The 17,270-nt window shown below is 39.0% G+C and overlaps 1 protein-coding gene across 2 annotated transcripts; it reads right to left on the reverse strand.

Annotated features, from left to right (window-relative positions):
* Positions 1-4,189: 4,189 nt before the first annotated feature.
* On the reverse strand, positions 4,190-16,209 carry aars1 (alanyl-tRNA synthetase 1). 2 transcript variants are annotated; one of them, XM_079620465.1, is made up of 22 exons: positions 16,071-16,141; positions 15,499-15,570; positions 14,097-14,264; positions 13,829-14,017; positions 13,549-13,694; positions 13,273-13,464; positions 12,825-12,969; positions 12,594-12,739; positions 12,403-12,511; positions 12,069-12,219; positions 11,168-11,292; positions 10,701-10,845; positions 10,433-10,611; positions 10,228-10,341; positions 9,876-10,082; positions 9,483-9,667; positions 9,061-9,169; positions 8,470-8,583; positions 8,245-8,364; positions 8,067-8,153; positions 7,848-7,961; positions 4,190-5,031 (listed from the first exon to the last, which is right to left on the reverse strand). In XM_079620465.1, the coding sequence occupies exons 2-22, from the start codon at positions 15,547-15,549 to the stop codon at positions 4,852-4,854; spliced, it is 2,976 nt and encodes a 991-aa protein (XP_079476591.1). In that variant the 5' UTR covers positions 15,550-15,570; positions 16,071-16,141; the 3' UTR covers positions 4,190-4,851. The 2 variants fall into 2 exon arrangements, with proteins under 2 accessions (XP_079476591.1, XP_079476592.1); XM_079620466.1 differs by lacking the exon at positions 15,499-15,570 and having other exon boundaries at positions 16,071-16,209.
* Between the last annotated feature and the right edge of the window lie 1,061 nt (positions 16,210-17,270).

Here is a 17,270-nt window from a genome sequence, read left to right on the forward strand (position 1 = left end):
TTTACAAGATTTGATGCAGTACATTTTCATTACAATCTCAGTATTAAACTCTTGATTTGATTGAAATTAAAGTTTATATACTTTTATCAGAATAGTTTTCACTATTACAATTTCATTATTTTTCATCTATGTCACAGTGTGCTTTAAAACTTCCTACGTGGAAAAGCTTGCATGTAAAAACGTTTCATTTTATTCAGTTAAAATGTTAAACGTTTTCCTCGTGTCCTCAATATCATGGTCCATCTCGTTATTCTTTTGTAATATTGCTTAAAAACCACACAAACATCGGTAATGAATAATGGATTTGTTGAATTCTGGGATGTGTGGGATCAACACTGTAAAACAAAAAGTTACTGTAATTACATTAAACTGATCTTAATATATACAATATACTAATCTTGCATAACTTATAAAAAGTTTAAAATTGCTTAATGTAAAAACATGTTATAACTTATTGATCATATGTTTTATCCTGATAACCAAACTTTTATAAGACAGTTAAACTTAACATTGAATCCCTCACTAAGCAATGACTAACTTTAGCCATTTTTACTCTTTTGCCATTGTGTAAAGTTAGTGTGTCTGAGCTGGACTGGAGCATATGTCTGAAAGTCTGTACACCTATTCATAGAAATTCCAACAAAAGCATATTCTGTGTTTAAAATGTAAGAGTTTGGAATAACAAAAATGATCGGCCAGTTTTCAAAATAAGTTAGCATGGTTGAGCAGCAGCTGTGGTGTTATGGATTTGATGAATTATTGATAAATGTAGTTACATTTAGATGACTGGAACAAAGGCCTTATTGTGAACCTCCCCAAGAAAGGCGTTCTTGAGAGTTGAGACAGTTGGAGTGGCATCAAATTGCTCTCAGTCCCATTTAAAAGCCATCTGTATAGTTCTTCTATACAGAAATTACAGGCTTTAAACTCCGAAAAGAACAAGCCAGATATAGAAGTAGAACAGACCATTTCTTTACTCTGAGAAACATCAGAGCAGTGCATTGAGAGGAACAGGCCCTCTGCATATCAATTTTATAGACTAAGAAATCATTCGACAGTGATACTTTATGGAAATTGGTATTCTACAGATTTCCACAAACGCTGTATGAGGCGGTTCTCGGGAAGATGGAATGCAGCGTCAGAATGGTTCCCTGTAAAGTCTGATGTGAGGCAAACTGTGTCCTCTTCCTGGTCACCATTGACTGGATCATGTGGAAAACAACAGGCATCCAGTAGACCCCCTTCACACAGCTTGAAGACCTGGGCCCGTATCCCTAAAGATTCGGAGAATCCTCTCAGAGAGCTCCTAACTTAACCTAAAAATTCCTTGCCAGGAGTTTTAGCTTAGAAGTGATTCCAGAACATTTTCAGTGAACTCTGAGCAAGGAATGGATGGAAAATCCTATCTTAGTGAGGAGGTGTGGTTGACCCCGTTGCTAGGTATGAGTCATCATTTCAAAAGCCGTGATTGGTTGATCCTACAAGTTTGATGAAAATGAACTTTTGGTGATAATGAGCAAAGGATGTACCCTCAAATCAATAAACATAATTATACACTCTAATCTTATGCAGACTGTAATTGTAAATAATATTTCACATTCAAGAAAATATCTGGAAAATGAATAGTAAGCTGTAGGGGTTATAGCCTAACATTAGAATCTAAAATATGTGAAAACTTAAGCTCATTACACCCTGTTCAAATAATGATTTGTGTCTTATTTGCTCATATTAATATCCTAGCTGGCATATTTTGTACTTTCACTCCCATATGGACCCCATTGAAAACAAGATGGCCTATCTCAAGGGGCTGTCCTTAATGAAGTAGAAATTGCAACGTTACAACTCAGTGTGGTCTTAACGAGGGTAACACGGCTCTGCTTTTATCAATGTATGTGATTGCTGGCTGGTCTATTTATGAATAATTCCCTGTCATCCAGTGTTTGGCCATTTTGTGCAGCTGCTTAGGGGAACTCCTAAGCCACTAAAAGTCCTCTTCCCTGCTCTCAGCAGATCTCGCCTTAGGAGCCCTTTTAAGCGCTAGGAATCTTGAGGAATAGCTTTTATATTAACTGGGATTTTCGTGTCACTTTTAGTGGAAATTCTAAGAAAACGTCATGACTCTGAGAATTTTCTTAGAATTTGGCCGCTAGGAGCCACTTTTTGCACAAAAATTCTTTAGGGATACGGGCCCTGGGCCCGTATCCCTAAAGATTCTGAGAATCCTCTCAGAGAGCTCCTAACTTAACCTAAAAATTCCTTGCCAGGAGTTTTAGCTTAGAAGTGATTCCAGAACATTTCCAGTGAACTCTGAGCAAGGAATGGATGGAAAATCCTATCTTAGTGAGGAGGTGTGGTTGACCCCGTTGCTAGGTATGAGTCATAATTTCAAAAGCCGTGATTGGTTGATCCTACAAGTTTGATGAAAATGAACTTTAGGTGATAATGAGCAAAGGATGTACCCTCAAATCAATAAACATAATTATACACTCTAATCTTATGCAGACTGTAATTGTAAATAATATTTCACATTCAAGAAAATATCTGGAAAATGAATAGTAAGCTGTAGGGGTTATAGCCTATAACATTAGAATCTAAAATATGTGAAAACTTAAGCTCATTACACCCTGTTCAAATAATGATTCCTGTCTTATTTGCTCATATTAATATCCTAGCTGGCATATTTTGTACTTTCACTCCCATATGGACCCCATTGAAAACAAGGCCTATCTCAAGGGGCTGTCCTTAATGAAGTAGAAATTGCAACGTTACAACTCAGTGTGGTCTTAACGAGGGTCCACGGCTCTGCTTTTATCAATGTCTGTGATTGTCCAGTGTTTGCAGGACATCTCTCCTGCCTCTGTTGGCCATTTTGTGCAGCTGCTTAGGGGAACTCCTAAGCCACTAAAAGTCCTCTTCCCTGCTCTTAGCAGATCTCGCCTTAGGAGCCCTTTTAAGCACTAGGAATCTTGAGGAATAGCTTTTATATTAACTGGGATTTTCGTGTCACTTTTAGGGGAAATTCTAAGAAAACGTCATGACTCTGAGAATTTTCTTAGAATTTGGCCGCTAGGAGCCACTTTTTGCACAAAAATTCTTTAGGGATACGGGCCCTGGACTTTTCTGATGACCTTGCTGTAGTCTCCACAAAAATCAAACATCTCAAAGAAAAGAGCAACAGGCTGAATGGCTTCGCCATGCTGGTGGGCCTGAACATCAGTCCTTCCAAGATACAGGTGAAACTCGAAAAATTCTAATATTGTGCAAAAGTTAATTTATTTTAGTAATTCAACTTAAAAGGTGAAACTAATATATTATATAGACTCATTACATGCAAAGTGAGATATGTCAAGCCTGTGTTTGTTATAATTTTGATGATTATGGCTTACAGCTTATGAAAACCTTTTCACAATATTCTAATTTAGAATTTTGGATATTCATAAGCTGTAAGCCATAATCATCAAAATTATAACAAACAAAGGCTTGAAATATCTCACTTTGCATGTAATGAGTCTATATATTAGTTTCACGTTTTAAGTTGAATTACTGAAATAAATTAACTTTTTATGATATTCTAATTTTGCGAGTTTCACCTGTAAGTGCATTAATTCCATCTCTACTTCACCAATCAAAGTAGACAATGAACCATTGGAGTATGCCAACAATTTTACAAACCTAGGAAGCCTCATCAGCAAGGATAACGTGGCACAAAAAGACGTAAAAAAAGCAAGGTTTGGAAAAGATAAGAGATGCAGTCGCCAGATTATAGACAGTCTAGAAATCTATGCAATACAGCACCAACACAAAGCTACGTTTGTACAACAGCGTTGTCATATTCTGGCCTATGAAAATCACCAATGAACTGTACAGGAGAACAAAGAGTCAAGTGGTCACCGAGATCAAGCGTTCTCGCATCCGATGGCTTGGGCATGTTCTCAGAATGGACCAGGCCCAGACTGCGCAGAGATGGACACCACATGGCAGAAGAAAACAAGGGCGACCTAAAACATCAAGGAGACGCAAAGCGATGGCAGAATTAAAGGAGATGGGTCTGACATGGGACAAGGTGCAGTACGCCGCAAACGATCAAGCTTGTGTCTCACTCAGGACGAAGGGGAGTAAGTAAGTGTGCTGAAATAATCATAAGCAGTCACTTTAATCACAATCACATTCAAATAAACACCACTCCACAGAATAATGAAAAGTCATTTATGCATTTGAAATCATTGCTTTTTTTTATTACCGTTCACAAATGATACATTTCATGTGACTGGTGATAAATGACTCATTTCCCCAAAACAGATGCTATAAGATCTAGTGAAAGGTTAACAGCATTTGCATGAATTTGTCTGAAATATTACGACATCCATCCTGTTAAAGAGACAGACCAACAATTCTACAAATGTAATGAAAATCTTAAGAGATAAAAAGACACCTAATAGAATGATAATGACAATGGTTTTCGTCCTCGTATGTTCAGAACGATAACAATGGCCATGAGGATGATTTTAGCTAGCAACATTTAACTGTCAATCTAAATGTAATTATCCAATCAGAAAACATGCACAGCCCCATGTGGTTTGCATCAGAGTCAGGACGGTTTGATGGATCAGTTGATACACGCATGTGGTCCTGCAGTGACCTAGTTAACTGAGAGATGGTGCTAATTATTTCCCTTCCTATCCATAATTGACAAATTACACATTTCTGTACAGTTTTTACATTTACCAGCCAGGAATGTCCAGTTTGTAAATTCAGCAGGCATAGCTGGAACAGGACAGGAGGAGGGTTAAGACCAAACTAAGGACCTCTTTTCAGATTAAATTCTACCTACACAACTCTATCCATTTGTCCTTAATTTTCACCCAGTTTGAGGTGGGCAAACTCATTGGCCAGCTGCAGAGCCTCCTGTATGCAGTGCGTGTTTCTACCCGTGGCCTGGGCAGACATGTCTTTACCGCCTCCTTTTCCATCCAGCAGAGGGCACACTTCCTGAACCCACTCATTAGCCTTCAGGCCCCGGTTTGCAACATCCTGGAAACACACAAAGAGCAAATTGGTGATTTTAAATGGATACTTTACACATGCATTAATGTGTTACTCTAGTACCATGCAAGTCAACGTAATACTTAACCAGTTTTAAGTGTCAAAGTGAACACAAAATGGCATTTGAATCCCATTTTACTTCTGAGGTGAGCTAAAAAGCCAGCTGTCACATTTCACTGAACATAAATGTAAGCACTGATGAATCATTCACAATGAGACAAGGAATGTGTATTAAAGGGATAGTTCACTTTAAAATGAAAATTCTGTCATCATTTACTCACCCTCAAGTTGTTTCAAACCTGTATTAATTTATTTTTTCTGCTGAACACAAAGAAAGATATTTTGAAGAATGTCAGAAACCAAACAGTAGTCTGTACCCATTGACTTCCATAGTATTTTTTTTTCCTACTATGGAAGTCAATGGGTACAGACTACTGTTTGGTTTCTGACATTCTTCAAAATATCTTTCTTTGTGTTCAGCAGAAAAAATATAGGTTTGAAACAACTTGAGGGTGAGTAAATGATGACAGAATTTTCATTTTAAAGTGAACTATCCCTTTAAGAAAATGCACTACCGTTTAAAAGTTTGGGTTCTGTAAGATTTTTTTCATGTTTTTTTTATTTTTCATGATGAAAAATACAATAAAAGCAGTAATATTGTGAAATATTATTACAATTTCAAATGAATGTTTTCCATTTTAATATATTGCAAAATGAAATTTATTTTTGTGATGGCAAAGCTTAATTTTCAGCACCATTACTCCAGTCTTCAGTGTCACATGATCCTTCAGAAATAATTCCAATGCTGATTTGGTGCTCAAAAATCTTCCTTCTTATTATTATCAGTTAAAACAGTTGTGCTGCCTAACTCTTTCAGGACTCTTCAAAAGTTAAAAAGAACATCATTTATTGGAAATAGAAAACTTTTGTAAGTATGTAGAAGTTATTATAACTTGTGTTAAATTTATTGCGTCCTTGCTGAATAAATATGTTAATTTATTTCAAAACAAAAGTAATCTTGAGCTTTAACCTGTTAGCCTTCAGCGCCACTTTTGAAAAATCCCCAGAAATAGCATACCCAACCTAAAAAAGATTCAATTAATTGACCCTTTGTCCTAAAAGCTCAAGTATGGTCTCATTTGAAAGCTGACACCTGGCACTTTATTGGAAATGTAGAATGAATTATTGTCATAATGAAAATGAATTATGAATAGCTTCAAAGTTGTGTAAGTTATTAGAAATTTATTTTTATGAAACATCTTCATGAAAATTAAATTGAAGTTGGCCCGTCAGCACTCTAGAAATGCACTCCAGCTAAAGACACATGTCTGACCATGTTATATTTAAAATTTGAAGGTGATAAGTCTAAAACTCTGTATTTTGTTAAATGTTTTTCAAGATCATCTCAAATGACTTTATTTTGAATTGACTCTAAAATGCAAACTTGTGTTTATTGTCATCTATTAGCATCTATTCAGTCTATTGTCTCTATTGTTTTGTGGTGCAAACGAGCCCCATTCAGTGTCACTCTCTCCTGCACACATTTACACCTTTCCAGCCGGCTTATGGCCATAAATATTCTTTTCCTTTGTCTCCATTATAATCGCTAACGACTGGCTAATCACGGTGTTTCACCCCCTAATTTCTTTCATAATCTTCACTTCACATTTGAAACTGTATCAAATGCCTTTCTTAAATAAAGAAACATTTCAGTAAGCATTCCGATTTAGAAAAAAAAATCATAAAAAATAACAGCTAGATGGCAGGTGCAACTAGAGAGCTAGCTAGCATGTTAGCTTAGCACACCATCAATACACGACAATTTATGAGATTAAAACCCTGTTTGTGCTCCAAACTTACTTTATAGTGCAAGTCGAGTGTTTTAAATAATCTTCTATGAGCTTATTTGGCTTCAGAAAAGAAAATCAGACAGAAAATATATGATTTGATATTATTCTGCACTATTGTAAAGTCTATACCGATTAGCATTACATTATACATATAATCTATTATTATAAAAATACCTGACATGGCTCGAAGAACACAGGTAAATCAAATATCATTGCAATCATGTTTATTGTCTTCAAAACATCTTTATCTGCATGTTATAGCGATCTCTGAAAGCTAACGTTAGCTGTGTTTATGTCAGTGACGTCCTGGAAGGTCACAGGTTATTGTTCTTCTTCGTGTGCTCCCATATTTGGAAAAAACTGTGCAAATGGCGCCCTCATTCTGCTGTATGGATTGAAAACACAGTACATCAGAGTATCCAGCGCTCTTTATGTATACATCGACGCATTTGGATATAAATTCAATAAATATTATTCCTGTCTATAGAAATATGATGTAAACCTATGATAATATATCAATATTTCTCCAAATCTGCACATTTTTGAGCCAAAAGCCCTGAGGAACGTTGTTTTGTCACGCGTTCTCAAGACAACAGCACCGGAGTTTTTTTCTGAATGGAGCAGCTGACGCTCATAATTCATATTAAAGGTATCGACTCATTTTTTCATTACATAAATCCTGACACAAATTAAGACATAACTGTCACTATAAGTTTCTCAGAATACAATAGTGGTCAAATACTGAAACGTGAGACTTATATATTTTTAATGATGTATAGTTTGTCAAGGTAATAACATTAAATCTGATAGTAACTTTGAACTATTTAAAAAAAAAAAACGCTTCAGAGCGTCCTCGCTCTGGTGAAGGTTAACAGGTTAAAGTAGATCTTGTTAAATATTTAAAGAGACCCCTAAGCCAGCTCACAGAATAATTTTCTCTCTGACCCCGTTTACCTGAGGAACTTGGCACAAGCAGATGATTTTTCCTGCATCGTTGTCCACAGCAAAAAGCATAGCAGCAGTCTGTGGTGAATTTGTCTTCAGTAACTTCAAAGACTCATTCAAAGCCTGTGGAAACACAGAGGAATCTTTTAGACTTTTATGAAGACTATTTAAAAACTGCATTCATTTCAACTATAGATCCTAATTTTGAAAGGACAGTGAGCCATTTACCTTTGCAGATGCTCCAGTCTCCATCTCCATCACAATTAGAGGTTGGTTAGGTTTGCTATCGATTATCTCCTTCGTCTTTTCCAGGACCTAAAAATTAACCATGTGTTCAGAGCTGGTCTTAAGACTTTCCAATAATCTCTGTGACTAACCATCAAACATCTGAATCATGTTTTCTTACCCTCTTCTGTACATCAGCCTTGCTGGCACGGTCCAGGTCATCCATGATCTTTTTAAGACCCTTCAGGGAATCCCTCATCTCATCCTTCTGCCACTGAGAGATCACTGCAGTGCCCAGGGACTGAATATATATGCATACACAGATTCAGTGCAAATACACTTAAAACACTTAAAAAAAGGTTTATACCATACAAGCAAGAGCAGAACGTGTTTGAGTTGAACTCACCTCTGTCATATCAGCAATCTCCTTCTGAACGTCTTTATTCGGGGAGGACTGAGCCTTCACTTTCTCTGCCATGGCATCTAGACCCAACTTCAGGGCATCCGCTTTCCTCTGGGCCTGACAACACAAACATCCACCGGTCATAAACTATTAGGAATGGGAATCATAAGGAACTTCTTTATTCTGCTTCCTAAACTATTCAATAATTGGTCCTAAAAATATACTTTCTAATTTTTTTTAAACAAACCACTGTTCTGAATGTTTATTTACACATTGCTAAATGAATTATCAGTCAGTAATTATATTGATTTAACTCACAACAAGTCTTAAGTACATGTCTTCAAGACTGATTCATTAAATTGGCTCAAAAGATACTTTTGTGAATCAGACTACACTAGCCACACCGTGCTTGCAAACAGCAAAAACAATTGACACATTTAATCTTTGTATTATTTCAGGTCTTCCTTTCAAAGCAGATTCAAATCAGACAGCAAGAACCGGTTCTAGATTCCCCACCCTACATCGCGTACTACAAAGTATCAGTCAAAAATAAAAGTGTGTGTGCATATTCATGTTGGCCACGCCTTCTCCAACCTTGTGAGCCTCTGCTCCAGTCACTGCCACAATCCTCCTGATTCCTTTAGCAATGGCCTCCTCTGATACAATCACAAATGGAGCAGCATGACCAGAGTTCTGCAGGTGCCTATGGGTAAAAATGATCAATAAGAAAACTATGAGTAGCCATACTCCGAAAACAGTTAATTCATTAGGGCTAAGGAAAATATTATTTAACAATGCTTTCATAAAATTTTTAATTGCATTAATGAAAACAAAAAACAATATTTTTTTATTACTAGTCATTTTCATGGAGCATAGACGGGACCAAATTCAGAATATTACATTCTAATAATTTTTGTTCATCTCCACAGAAATCTACATGTGCTACACATGAATGAAAGCAAAGATCTAAGGCCTACTACTGCAATATTTGATGTTTACAATATTAAAATTCATACGTTCCACCGCAGAACTCGATGGAGGTGAGTGAGCCTGCAGGGCTGTTCGGATCGGCCAGCAGCTCCTCCACTGAGACACCAACAGACACCACTCGAACAGGATCAGGGTACGTCTCATCAAACACTGCCCGCAGACCTTGGATGGCTTTAGCTGCTGCAAGGGGAGTATCCAGAGCATAGACCGCCTGAAGACAGAGAGAGTATTTCAAATTGTGAGAAAAAATTTAAGAATACAAAAAGTGATCTCAAGGACAAGTGAACTATATTTCTGCTTTCAACAGGATAACTTACAATATGTTATCGTTTTGGTTTCGGACTGTGAATACATGTGAAGAAAGTTTCAAGCGGTATGAATATGAACGTTTCATTGAAAGTCTGTTGAATGGTCCTGACCTTAGCGTCGCGAATCATGTTGGAGGCGATCTCTTCTGTGCGGTGCACTTCATCTGTGCTCATTGCACCTTTAGCTGTGAAGTCAAAGCGAAGTCTGTCTGGAGCAACCAAAGAGCCCCGCTGATCTGCCTCTCCCAAGACCGAACGCAAAGCAAAGTTAAGGATGTGTGTGGCGGTATGGTTACTCATGATGGGCCTACGACGAGCCTAAGAGAGAGAGAAAAAGAGAAGGGAATCCACATTATGTTCCATCTTTGCCTATAAATGGTCATAATAACATCCCATCCATCTCTCTTGTTTGTCTAAAACCAAATGCTGTAAGTACATTTTTAGAAGTCACTTGGTTACATACCTCATCCACATGCAGAGTTAGGCGGTCTCCAACCTTCAGAGTGCCGTATACTGTACCAATATGCAGCACGTATCCTCCACGCACCTGAGTGTTCTTCACAGTGAACTCCATCCTCTGAAGCAGCAAAATAAAACATGAGAGTAAAATGAGGCATAACTAAAGTAAGCAGTTCAGCTTCTTTCCACAACCGCTCTCAGTTACTTACATCCTCAGCAGAGTCGTTTTCTCGGAGCATGTAGCCTTCATCAAAGCTCTGCCCACCCTGCTCGGCGTAGAAAGAGGTCTTGTCGAGCAGCACTCCGCACTCTTGACCTGTGGTCACTTCATCAACAAATGCACGCTCCCTCCTGAGAGCCAACACTGTCCCCACTGTCTGTTCAAACTCTGATAGAGACACACAATGACACAGGCATGAAAACCTACGCACAATCAACAGTAAAACCCAACAGGAATAGCTAAGGTTTAACTCGTACCATAGTTGCCATTATCATCTGAAGTGTACTTGTACTTAGGACTGTCATCAGTGGCAGCGACACTTTTGTTTCTAAGCTCTTCAATGGCGTAGATGTCCAGCATGATGTGGTCCTCGTCCCCAGAGCCTTTGCCTTGAGACTTTAACTGTGTACAGGTTTTTATTTAGACCCATTTACATTAACAAAACACCTATTGTTATCAGTTAATATTAAGATATATGTCAGCTGATATAGGATTTTAAATTATGCATGCTCATTTTTGTCTATTTTTACATTTAAATTATCTTTATATTGTCATTATAAATAAAACAGTCAAAATAAAATCAGTCAAATGTTACAATTTTGGCACCAAAACATTACAGTTGAAGGTATAAAAGATGGATTTTCAGTCCTCTGTGACTGCAACTATGAAATTATTCTGTGCTTAATGGAAATTGCACTGCATAAAAGAATTAACTGGTTTCCACCTGAGCAGCTTTCTTCTCCTCCTCAAAAGCCTGCCTGTCCACCCCCATTCCCCTTTCTTCAGCGATCAGGGCAGTGAGGTCCAGAGGAAAACCATACGTATCGTACAGCAGCCAGGCAGTGTCTCCTACACAAAACAATGACAGTTATATACACAATACAATACTACAAAATGAGTCTTAATTTCTTTGCTTCCAAATGTTAATAGAGCTTTTATTTTGCCAGAGAAACCTTAAAGCCTCTCTTCTGTTGAAAACAAATTTATAAATAATTCTCAATACAATTTTGGGAAGATGGTTGGCGAGGGTTGCGTTTTATAAATGTGCATTATAAGAAACCCAAACTCCTTCACTCCAATAAAAAAAAAACTCTTTCAGAAACTGGTGTGTTTTTACCCTTAGTTCGGTTCGTTTGGGCATATATGAACACGGCAATCGCTCGTGCAATGAAGTTCATGCATTCATGTCCTCAAATCGTGAGGCAGCAGAGCCTGAAAACACTGCGAGTGTCACGCGTGCTTCAGTGTGAGTGTGGTAAATGAAACCGCGCATCTCCGTCATTCATTGACACAGAGACAAGCAGGATTTCTTTTGCGGTTTAATATTCACAGACACTAGTATCGTGGTATACATCGCCTTCAGTGATCCTAGTCAAAAAGTTAGTCAGGAGCCTTGCACTTCGATAAACATGGAAGCGACTGAAAGCAGCTGCCTATTAGTGGGTACCGAATATACCTGTTACCACAGAAATGCTGGTATCGTCAAATTTTCATAATTTCAGTACCGACTTGGTACTGAAGTACCGGTTCTTTTGACAACCCTATACTGTACTAATATATAATCAAACGATTTACAGATCTGAAAACGCCCTAAACGAACATCTGTGTGGTAGTATGTGCTTTACCTGGAATAGTCTTGCTGTCTCCAAGACTCTGGATCTTGCGGTCCAGGATACGGCGTCCCCTGCTAAGGGTTTTGAGGAACTGTGTCTCTTCCTCATTGATGACGTCCTTTACCATATCAGGATCTTTTCGCAACTCTGGGAAAGCATCACCCTGTAGAGAGCCATGAACCATTAAATGGCCATCAGAGATAGAACTGAAACTGTATTTAATGAAAGTGCATTTCAATAGTGCATCGGCTGCCACTTTGAATAACTATCAAAGCAGCAGACAGGAGGCTGTCCTTATGCACATAAAGTTATGAGAGAAAAACATGTATAGAGGTAGAGGCCTTACCAGGGACTCAACCACTACATCTACTAAGGAGGCGAAGAAACCCCTCTGTGCACCCAGCTTCTCGTGAGAGTATCGCACTGCACGACGAAGAATTCTCCTCAGCACATAGCTGCGAACACAAAAACAGGGTCACATATACATAGTTTGCCCTGTACTTGATATATACCCAAACTATAACACCATCACCTCACCCTCTGCCTGTGTTGTCAGGTCTCCCGCCATCAGACAAGGCGATAGTAATGGTTCGGGCGTGATCAGCCAGGACACGGTATGCCATGTCAATACCATCTGTGTCTTCTGAGCCAACCTTTCCTGTGTATACCCTGGCACCTGTGCCCTGTAAACCAAGAATTTTTTTTTCTCCAATGACATGCAAAAGAGAGTTTGGTCATGTCTCATGTGTTTTTTTTTTATGATTGTACCTTCTGAATGGCTTCAAAATAAGGGACGAACAGGTCAGTGTCGTAGTTGGACATCTTGTTTTGCAGTACAGAGACCAAGCGCTCCAGTCCCATCCCTGTGTCAATGCTCTTCTTGGGCAGAGGCTTTAGCACGGTCTCCGACTCCCTGCATATAAATAACTTTCAGTAATAACCAATAAATGGCTAAAAAAAACGTCCATCCATTGAACGAATCAAACATTCAAATCATTTTTTTAAATATTAATGAATATACTTAATTAAATATCCAATATAGGCTCACATCAATTAAAAAACATCTCTAATTTCAGTCAATAACTGATATATTGTGCATTCATATGAACAATATATTACATAAGAGGTGTCTCTAAAAATAATAACCAAGTATGTGTGAACTTTTAATAAAGTGTTTACTATTGTTAGTTGTAGTTACCAAGGAGCAGTAGTTTACCTGTTAAACTGGATGAACACCAGGTTCCAGATTTCAAGCACATTCGGGTCATCCATGTTGACTAAGTGGGCGGCATCTCTGCCTCCAATGCGATCAAAGTGGATCTCGCTGCACGGTCCACATGGACCAGTGTCACCCATCTCCCAGAAATTATCTTTCATACTGCCGGGCAGAATACGGCTCTCCTCCATTCTGGGACCGAGTCGAGACAAACGAGAAATATCTTACTATTACACATCAATAACTCAATACACCTTGTACATACTTTGTACTCACCCCAAGTCCAGCCAGATCTGCTTGCACTCCAGGTCAGGCTCCAGGCCTGCATCAGCATGACCACCAAAATAAGTCACATAGAGGCGTTCAATAGGTATGCCAAACTCCTGCGTCAGCAGCTCCAGTGCCATCTTGCAGGCCAGGTGCTAGACATAGAATGAGCAAAAAAAGGAATGAAGGGATGCAAAGAGAAAAGACCAAAAAAATAAAAAGAAATCGGTACTATAAAGAGATACGCCATGATATTACAATATACAACACCTCTCTCTCTATCTCTTACTTTGAAATAATCTCCAAAGGACCAAGAGCCTAACATCTCAAAGAAAGTGTGATGGTACACGTCTTTGCCCACATCATCAAGATCATTGTGCTTGCCGCCGGCACGAATGCACTTCTGTGTGTTTGCAGCACGGTGAAGTCTGGCCATGGGGTGGGACGGGTCGATGGTGTTAAGGAAGATGGGCTTGAACTATTGAGAAGATGAAGATAATTAATTTTCTATAACAAATTAGACACCCATTTATGTAACTAGGTTCAAATCTCCTAACCTGGTTCATCCCGGCATTGGCAAAGAGCAGAGTGGGGTCATCTAGCGGAATCGTGGCTGACGAGTGGACATACTGGTGCTCATAGCGGCGGAAGAAGTCAATGAACTTCTCACGGATCTGTGCAGCAGTCAGCGAAGAGTCCATGCTGGTTGTGTTTTTCTCAGTGGACTAGGGATATATACAAACACAGTGAGTCAGAAACCAGTTTTACAAAAAACAGCGGGTGGAGTAAACATGCAGCTGCAGCTTTTAGCCGTCAACAATCAAGAATGTGTAATGGACATCTGCACACCTCAGGATCACTACATGATCTGCATTCATTCATACCGGGACATTCAAGAGACAAACCCGTTTAGTGAGGAAGTAAAGCTTGAAAACCCACTAAACAGAGAAAATTCTCACTGCTAGGCAGTGAGAAATTGTGAAGGCCAAGTATGGTAACCTATACTCTGAATTTGTTCTCTGCATTTAACCCATTCAAGTTAGCACACACACATTAGTAGCAGTGAGTAGTGAACACACACACTGCAAACCGTGGACACACACTCGGAGCAGTGGGCAGCCCGGGGAGCGATTGGGGGAAGGGTATTGAGAATCAAACCTGCAACCTTTAGATGACCAGTCTTAGGCCACATTTACACATAGCCGGGTATTTAGAGAAACGAATATTTCTCCCCCTCCGTTTTCAATAATAACATCGTGCACACAACCCGCATAAATACGCCGTCGAGCGCCTTTATAACTATGCTAAACCTATGGGCGGCAGTGTAGGGAGAAGGATAAAGCCATGCAAGCCAATCAGAATCCTCAGAATCGACAAGAGAGAACCTAAAACCCCGTTTCTCCCAGTTGACACGACAACACATAACCGGCGTTTTCAGAAATCTCCACTTTGGCCGGAGTTTTTAGAAATAATCGTTTTCTGGGATAAAAACGGCGTTTTCGTGTAAATGACAGGCCAAAACGCAGAGAAATATCTGCGTTTTCCCATCGTGTAAACGGGGCCTGACTCTCTAACCATTAGGCAACACCCACAACTGCCCCCAAATATGAGCGCAAAGTGAGAATTTACTATTTTTCAATTCTGAAAAACTATTCTGGGGGATACTGATCATTTTTAACCTTCTCTAAATTATGCTTCCAAGACTATCACACTTTATAACATTTCCTTGAATACCATAATTAAATCACACAAATTTGACAACCATTACAAAAACAAAGCCACACATGGACAAATCAACAAAAGTAAGATGTAGTGATGCTCCACAGCATCAGTAAGATGTACCACAGGGCCAGTGAAATTAGTGAAAAAAAGTAAAAACTAATCCTTTAACATGATGCAACATTAGTGAGCAAAACAAGTCAACAGAACAGACCATGACCTGCACACTGTGAGGTTCACCTGACAATAGAAGAAAGCTTTGGCACATAAAAATGTGAGATGAAGAGCCATAGATAATGATGCTCTATGATCCTAGAGGAAGTATAACACGATTTACTACAATAAGAATAAGTTACATGCAAAACCCCTTTCCCATGAATACAGAACTTTATAAACGCAAATTACATGATAGTTTTACACAATATATAAATAAAAACAAATTCGTTTTTTTGCTGCACTGCATTAACCAGTGCACTGACATAGGCCAAACCCCTATAGACTACAGTATAATGCAAGTTAGTGCTGACTTGTAAAACATCTTCATCATGATTTGCATTATTTGGATTCTGTATTAGACAAGTAACCCAGTCATTATGTCCAAGTAACTTACATAAAGCGGTGAATACTACAGTCTTTCAGATTTATTTTAACAATAGCATGCTTCCTCTAAGCACGAGACAAGGCTAAGCTGACAATCCAGTCATTCACTAAAACAACATACTGGATTCATACAGTCTCGTACACGGACCATAATGATATATAGTAAAAACAAATTACATATAACGTCATGAAACAAATATGAACTAACTTACGAATAATAGTCTTATAGCCGCTTCAGAAGCCAGTCACACTACTTCCCACACGCCGGTAGAAAGCAAAAGGAGGAGAGTCGACAAAGTACCGCCCAAAACATAGGTGATTGGTTCAGGAAGAGTGATGTTTAAGTGTACGTAGTTTTTATTGGTTTAGGATGCTGTCGATCAAGACAAAGACGGGACTGGATATGTCAACTGTGCAAAGGACTGAACTGGATGATGCAATAATAAAGTAACAGTGCAGTGATATTTTCGTTCTTATTATTTTTATTTTGTCAAACAATCTTGATTTACAATCTGCTTGTTTTCAGTAAATTGTATTTATTTATTAATATGCTATATGTTCTCATTATTATTATTATCATCATAAAAGCATTCAAATCTTCAAATCCAACTATAAGTTAGTTAGTAAGTTCAAGTCCCGGCTCGCTGGCTTTTTTTTATCCAATATTTTCCTTTCACAATAAAAGGTAAAAACGTACTCGGTTACTAACGTAACCTCGGTTCTCTCTAGGAGAGGGAACGAGTACTGCGTCGATTAGCGACGCTATGGGAAAGATATTTCTTTGTCGAGATTGAAGCCTAAAAATTAATCCTTAATTTTGTAATATGTAAAACGCTTTTCTGTAGCATACAACCCTAGGCGGAGCAATATCGCTCGCCCATTGGCTGCTCCGCCAGAAAAGCACAGCCTATGCGAGGCCAGTGACGCTGACCAATGAGGGTGCTTCGCGCCCTTCTGCGTCATCTCCCGCCGAAACAGGCGTGGCCTAGGTCTATAAATACCAAGCATAGCTGCTTCCACTCCGATTTTCGTCACAGAAGCGACACAGCGTGGGCACGCACGGCATGAGACGCAGTACTCGTTCCCTCTCCTAGAGAGAACCGAGGTTACGTTAGTAACCGAGTACGTTCTCTTACGTAGAGTTCTCTCCTACTGCGTCGATTAGCGACGCTACGGGAACCCCTGTAAGACGCCGTGCGTGTTCTTGGACCGACATAGACACCCAAGGGCGCGCGCACGCGCCCTGGCATGCCAGAGCCTACACCAAGAGTATATAGGGAGAGCGGCTAGAATAGCATCATCCCTTTATAATAGGGCCCCTAAGGGCATAATAACATATATATGTAAATATAGATATATATGGGGGGGTAATAGCATGCTCATGGGACACATTGTCAGTGAGTGATGCTTAA

Source organism: Phoxinus phoxinus (assembly GCF_949152265.1).
Source record: "Phoxinus phoxinus genome assembly, chromosome: 8".
NCBI lineage: Eukaryota > Metazoa > Chordata > Actinopteri > Cypriniformes > Leuciscidae > Phoxinus > Phoxinus phoxinus.

What these genes read in the sequence shown, in the direction of transcription:
- aars1 (XM_079620465.1), bottom strand. Translation starts at nt 15,549, where the DNA reads ATGGCTCTTCATCTCACATTTTTATGTGCCAAAGCTTTCTTCTATTGT. An exon ending in CAGATCTGGCTGGACTTGGG is followed by an intron (nt 13,465 to 13,548) that starts GTGAGTACAAAG and finishes ACTCGGTCCCAG; the next exon opens with AATGGAGGAGAGCCGTATTC. An exon ending in AGATTGCTGATATGACAGAG is followed by an intron (nt 8,365 to 8,469) that starts GTGAGTTCAACT and finishes ATATATATTCAG; the next exon opens with TCCCTGGGCACTGCAGTGAT.